Genomic DNA, 7,031 nt, shown 5'->3' with positions numbered 1-7,031 from the left:
TTCATGAAAAAATAATATAAATATACATAAATTACACAAAATTAAAATTTTGCATGACATTATGACTGACACATGCAGGACAACACATTAAAATTATGCATAACACGAATTATGTCTGAAAACCTCTTTTGCACTAGATGACAAAAAGCCATGTGCAACACCAGGTACTGCATGCATCACACCCGATTCAAAGTTCAGAAATCCCATCCAAATGTTTGCTCATAGAACAAACTGCTGTTAATACAAAAAATTCCACAAACAGTCTGCTCTCAGTGCAAATGGTGTCATTATACAACACTCCTATTACACACCAATATGCAGCACATTGAGTTGACAAGGACATAACAAATATGCAAGTAGGTATCCAAGGTAGGATTATTATGTGAAGACACAAATATATTTGAAAACAATTCTAAACATCAACATTTACAGCAGGACATGGATATGTCCTGTCTCAATAATAAGTTCAAATATATCCGCAGGTGGCGATCATCTGGATCTGACCTTCTGAGTTGTGTAATGAGCATGTAATGGCACACTGAAATGAGTCAGTTGTTGCGCCCCCTATGGATTTTTGCAGTGTCCTCTATGTACAAAGGTTCACAAATTGTGATGTGTGTCCATAAAAGTGTACCAGTTGACAAGTGGGCAAGAAATCACCAAACAAAAATCGGTGGAACAGGACTGTGTCCAAAACGGCATGACCAAGCTACGTTATTGCTAGCTGTGGTCATAATAAAACAGAAAGACTTCAATTAGAAAAACAGTTTCTGTAAAGTGCGTAAAATGCTGCCCCCCTTCAGTTTAATCTTCATCATGAAGAGGTCGACGTACAGGAGGTGGCCCAACACTGTGGAGGCACAGATCAGCCCGCCATGCAGGGCCCCTGCAATACCACAGCTGAACACGTCCTGACCTGAAACACACATAAATAGGTTAAAACACCAATGCAAATACATAGAGATACAGACAAAGGGAGATTTTTCACACACTCACACACAGACAGATCCATTTTCATGAATACAGACAGACTCACAATGACACTCCCTTACCTGTAATGTAGAGGTTTTTGACGGGCGTGTCACAGCGGTTCTTGGCCATTAACACTGGGTCAAAGCGTTCTAGGGTGTGCTCGCCAGAGTACGGGGCCCCCCTGAATGCTTTCAGGTAGTGCTTATTGGAGAGTGGTGTGGCTATCTCCTGGTACACCACCTGAACAGGGTGACAGACAGAAACACAGAAATGGGAATGATAATTATTCTCTATGGTTGTGATGTTGACCTGGAAAAAAAACTCATGAAAGTAGGATGAAAAGAAATGCCCAATGTGAAGGATGGTGAATTTACTGTATCTGTTCTATCTATTGTGTCCTCCAAGTGATCTATCATTAGAGCTCTTGTCTTGTTAAAAGTCATGTTAAAATTCCTTCCATAACTCGCAGAACCAAAATGGTTTGTAAAAACTGTGTACTTGTCATGCATCCCCTGCTCACCTTGTCTTTGATCTTAGGGAAATGCTCGGAGGCCCAGTTAAAGAGGTGGTCAGCGAATCTGTTCTTGTACTCTGTGTAGTCGTCTCCTCTCTTCCTAACCGTTGAGTCCTTCCACTCCTCGAACCACTCGTAGTTCACCATGGTCAGGACAGTCATACAGGATTTACCTACCAAGATAAGCAGGACAGTTAGCTTCACAAGAATGTGGAAGCTTTTATTAGATGCAAATAAAATTTATTTCAGCAGTGGGTCCTTAATAATGGGTGAATCTTATCTGGGCAATCTCACCTGGGTGTCTGATCTGTGAGGAGGTGTCTTTGGCAGATGGGAAGGTGATGAACACCATGGGAACATTGTCAGGGGCCTCATCTTTGCTCATAGCAAAGAATTTATCCATCCTGAGACATAAAGTTCAATTTAGTTCAGGTCAATCCAGTTTCGTTTTGTTTAATCTGGTTCAATTCAATTCCAGTTAATTTCTTTACATTCAATTTGTGTGACAAATTAAAGCTCAAGTCTGTCGATGAAAATGAGCACATTTTGGTTCAATCTCTTCTTTAGTTTTTTTCTAAAGTTAAAGTTTTTTTCTCTGTGTCCACACTTTTCTAATCACTGATCAAGGTACTCACGATTTGTCTATGTCATTTTCCTTGAAGAGCCACAAAGTGGTTGGCGTGATGTCGAGCTCTTCAGCAGTGGCATCGAAACCACAGAAGAGGAGCACGCAAGCTTTGCCAGGTTTCATCATTTGGGCACGCGTCTGGATATCTGCAGAAGAAATAAATCATTCCTGTTCACTTTGTTTCAAAAAAGAGATGTTTTTATTCAAGATTCACTTTGTTGTCCTACAGTGTGGGAAATGTGTCTTGGACTGCCACTCATTCTGCAGTTGTGTGTCTATACAGAAATCTTCTAAATACAAACATGTGTATAACATATACAACTAGTGGTCCATCCGACCTACTGGAAATCCAATTTTTTTGCCTTTCCTTGACATGTTTTTGTGTTAGAGTCAGTAATTGGTGTGGTACAATGTCAATAAGGAATAAATAATACTGAATGATGGTTGTGTCTAAGGTCTTCCCTAGTTGTTTGTTGTGTAAGTTGACATGACTCACCATGTTTCATCTGAATCTGAGGAGACAGCAAGTACTTGAAGGTGTTGAAGAGGCCACAGTTGGAGATTACGATGGGTGCTTTCACCTCCACTACCTCTTGGCCCTTCCTCACTGCCACACCTTGACATTCACATAAGATCATAAGAAAACATGTTAGATAAACAAATAATTGACTTTCAGTGAGTCATAAGAGAACAAGATACTAGGGAAAGCACTGAGTGATCTATTTTAAAGTAGATCTTTCAATCCAGACCATACTCACCACAGGCAGCGCCATCTTTATCCAACAGGATTCGAGTGACCGGAGCTCTCACCAGCACTTCACCGCCATACTTGCGGATGGTGTTGCTGATGTGGTAAGGGATCTCACTGGCGCCCCCTCTAGGATAGTAGGCTCCACGCTTGTAGTGGTGAATTAGGAGCGCATTCATGAAGAGGCTACAGTCTCTAGGGCGATCACCTATGGGTGAAGGAGATAAGGAGGGAGAGATGAGATCAAAGGTTATTAGCCTTGAAGAGCCAAATGTGAAAATAACTATACGAAGATGATCTGCTCCTGCTGATCATAGTAGGGTCGGAGATAACCTGGAGATACTCACCAATGAAGAGGTAGTTGAACATGAGCTGGAGGTCCTTGTTATTGGTCAGCTGGTCAGCCCAGGTGGTGACGCCGGTGGTGGCCAGACGGAAGACGGAGGAGCAGCGGTCAGCGATGCCGGACTTGAGAAAGAAGAGGGCCAGCCAGCGAGGGATGAGCTTCAGGAGGCCCAGGTAGTGGCTCTTCCTGGCAGAGACCTACAACAACAACAACAACAACAACAAAGAATGAGGGACTAAAACCATCAGTATTGACAAATGTATGCCATATGCCATACTTCCCCTGTCTGACTGCAGGGGGCAGTGACCTCCATATCATACCTTCATGACTCTGAAGAACTCCTCAACAGCCTTGGTGTCGTCTGGGAACTGCTTCTTCATGTTGGCCTCCATCTCGGTCTTTCCGCTGTAGTAGCTATACTCTCGGTGCTCCTCCCCCAGGCCAATGTGGACGGTGTCAAAGTGCTGGGGCAGGGTCACAAATTCCAGCTGACCCTCGGTGATCTGGTCAAAGGCGATTCGCATCAGGCTGTTCTCATGCAGCTGACCAACGTAGTGCAGGCCTACACACATATAAAACATATACACACACACACACACACACACACACACACACATATGACTTTATTGCAGGAGCACAGAGAAACAATGGTGTTGAATTTGTAGCACCTAAGGACAGCTGGTAGCAGCAGTTGACCAGAATGGCTAACTACACCACACCAGTGAAGACTTGCCTGTAAAGTAGATTTTCTTCCTAGAAAATTACCCCAAGGACTGCCCCATCTCCTCTGGTGACTGACTTTCTTTCCCTGTCTACACACTGAATCTGAGTTATAGATTTCATATTTAACTTAGTGTCATGACCATATGAGTGGTGTGGCATTGAGTCCAAATGGCAACACTACATGCTCATGTACTAGTACATATTGATTGGACTGATGATCTTTTAGCAGGAAGCACACAGAATGTTTTGGTGTTTAGCTATTAATTTTGTGTTCATATAATGAGAATAACATTTAGATCAGTAACCCATTAGTAGTAGGTCTACTCACCAACATCAAATTCAAAGCCTTTCTCCGTGAAGGTGTGGCAGCATCCACCAGCATTGTCATGTTGTTCTAGAACCAGCACTCTCTTCCCCTTTTTGGCCATACAAGCAGCCGTAGTCAGGCCTCCGAGACCGCTACCGATGATGATGGCATCCAGGTTCTCAGGGATTCTCTCCCTACTGAAACCTACACAGAGGACACATGAGCAATTGCAGTTGGCCTTGCAGATGACTGACATTATGATGATAAATGGTATGAGTCCACACCAGCCTGGCTCTCGCCATTTACTGCTGTGCTTTCTGATATGAGAAAGCAATACAAGAAGGAAAGAAATGGTCAGGAAGACCAAAACCTCATCAGAGAGATAGATGCAGATCCAGCATCCAGTCACACAAAGAAACACAATAAACATTTTTTTTCAAATGTCATCATGCCATATAAATGCATGGAAGCTTATAGGGATTTGACCTCTCACCTTTCTTCAGCACCTTGTTCCTCTTCTTCTGGTCCACTTCTAGTGGTTCTGTGGGCCGCAGTGACTCCAGAGAGAACGGGCTGGGCTTCAGAAACAGGTACCAGTAGGTTCCGCCAGCACAGGCCAAGGACCCAGACACCAGAAACAGCAGCAGCTTCATGATGAGGGTCAAGCTTCTGATCCAGAGACCCACATAGCAGACCAGTGACACACAGCAGAAGCCTCCAAGAGCTGAGAAAGAGATGAAGAACAGTTCAGAAAAAAGGATATGTACAGTTTGTTTTACTTCCACTTACAACAATAAGCAATATACAGTAATTCTCTAAGAGACAGATGTTTTAATCTGTTGTATGAATGTATAACACACTTAATACCACTGTCTCAAAACAGCTGAGGGACTGCTCACAGAGAAACTGTCAAAACTCATCTCTCATAGTATGTATGCAAATTGTAGCCAATTTACCATGAATGTATCCAAGGGTTCTAATTTTAATCCTGGGCAAAGTGTGAATTTTAAAGTCGAACTAAGCTTGCTTAATAACTATGCACAATGAACTTACAAATGTAATACCATGAGAAAGATCCTGAGCACGAACAGCAATGGGAAACCTAAAAGCTGTTTTTTTACAATGTGGGCACCAGTAATCAGATTATTAAATTATCCGGTGGAGCACGCAGTATGACTATAATCAGTATAAAATTGCATAACAGTACAAAGGCTCATTTGCCTATTGCTCTCTATTACAGTAGTATGTCCTTTACCTTATGTAACGGTTGTTGCATTAATTAACTATAACCTGAAGCTGGTGCAACAACTGAATGTAGCAGTGGTAAGTCATATATGAATGAAAGGAACCAAGCACATTAGCACAATGCTAAAGTCCTTTTGGCTTCCAGTGTCGTTGTACCTTCTGTGAAAAGACCATTGCTGTACCCTACCCTTCTTGGGATAGAGAAATTAAAGTTTTTCTTGCCCTCTCTGATTTCCTCTCTGACATTAAAGGTTGTATCAGCGATTTCAGGCCAAAAAAAGGCCCAAACATAAATGATCACATTCATCTAATCTTTCCTAACGATCCGCTAGGCAGCCTAAGCTCCAAGATCTGTTCACAAATACAATTACTATCAACAAGGGTTGGCACCCATTCAAAGGCAAAATAAAGTGTTTCAACCAATAAACGACGAGATGCACGTTTATGAGTTTTAATTGCACGGGAGGGAGGGGGAGGGAGTAGCGAGCTAGCTCTCTATTTTGTTTGAACATCAACAGAAGTGACGTATCCCCGCTATCGCTGATACAACCTTTAACACACAGAGAGATGTGCCAATCCAGTACTTAAAGAATAACGTTGCTATCACACATAGCATTATGTGTTCTTCTCATCTTGCAACCTAAAAATGGCACAAATGTAGCGTTTTATACAGGTCGCTCACCTTTCTTCAGCAGCTTCGTCCTTTTCTCCTGGTCTAGTTCTAGTGGATCATTGAGCCTTAGCAACTCCAGAGAGAACAGGCTCGGCTTCCCAAACAGGTACCAGTAGGTTCCCCCGGCACAGGCCAAGGACCACGCCACAAACATCAGCAGCCACATGATGAGAGTCAAGCCTCTGGTCAAGAGATCCACACAGAAGACCAGTGACAAGCAGCTGAAGCATCCAGGAGCCAAGGGAGAGATGCTGCAGAGTTCAGAAAGGAGGACTTTCTTCCTGATGTGGTTTAAATTGGCACCACAATAGGCTAGTTAATACTGTAGGTTGAGGAAATAACAGTGATAGCAAGCAAAGTATTTGAGCGTCTGAGAGACTGACACTCAGTGCAGGCCTTTTATATCAACCTTACACGCTCTGGGTGCTGTGGGAGAGGCTTGAGCGGCCGTATTACTTTATACAGCACAAGATCCAGCTAACACTGTATTCATAAGATGATTTGTGTGGAATTCCAAATGGCAGTGGGGCAGTGATCAGATCAGATTAGCTAAATAATCTGGCTGGCTGGTCATTTGCCCTCATAGTCACAATAAGAACAGGACAATTAACATAATCAAAAAATTGGAAGAAATCGACAACACTGCTAAAAGAGGATAAAAAGGAACTCACAGAAGTGGGACATGTTCCACTTTCTGAAAGAACAAAAGACTTGTTTGACCTGGTTGTTCTTCCCCCTATTTAGCACAGTCCTTCGTTTACTCTGGTAATAGTTGAAAACTGCTGTAATGTAGGTTAGTAGGCCTTACTCACTATGAGGCTTTCCACAGCTGAGCAACTGAGACATGGTCTTATAGTAGTGAGAATTAACCTCAA

The 7,031-nt window shown here is 42.7% G+C and overlaps 1 protein-coding gene across 1 annotated transcript; it reads right to left on the bottom strand.

The window, feature by feature from the left end:
* Positions 1-755: 755 nt before the first annotated feature.
* On the bottom strand, positions 756-4,891 carry LOC143138648 (inactive all-trans-retinol 13,14-reductase-like). The gene is made up of 11 exons (XM_076299073.1): positions 4,732-4,891; positions 4,260-4,442; positions 3,529-3,770; positions 3,210-3,405; positions 2,873-3,070; positions 2,611-2,730; positions 2,122-2,260; positions 1,781-1,890; positions 1,493-1,659; positions 1,053-1,212; positions 756-916 (listed from the first exon to the last, which is right to left on the bottom strand). Exons 1-11 carry the CDS (start codon positions 4,889-4,891, stop codon positions 756-758), a joined length of 1,836 nt encoding a protein of 611 aa, XP_076155188.1.
* Positions 4,892-7,031: the final 2,140 nt, after the last annotated feature.

The sequence above is a fragment of the Alosa pseudoharengus genome, unplaced genomic scaffold, assembly GCF_046254945.1.
Source record: "Alosa pseudoharengus isolate Yale_2024_CS ecotype anadromous, Long Island Sound unplaced genomic scaffold, YU_APseudo_1.1 YU_APseudo_1.1_scf_21, whole genome shotgun sequence".
NCBI classification, from domain to species: domain Eukaryota; kingdom Metazoa; phylum Chordata; class Actinopteri; order Clupeiformes; family Clupeidae; genus Alosa; species Alosa pseudoharengus.
This window is presented reverse-complemented; position numbering and strand designations above follow the sequence as displayed.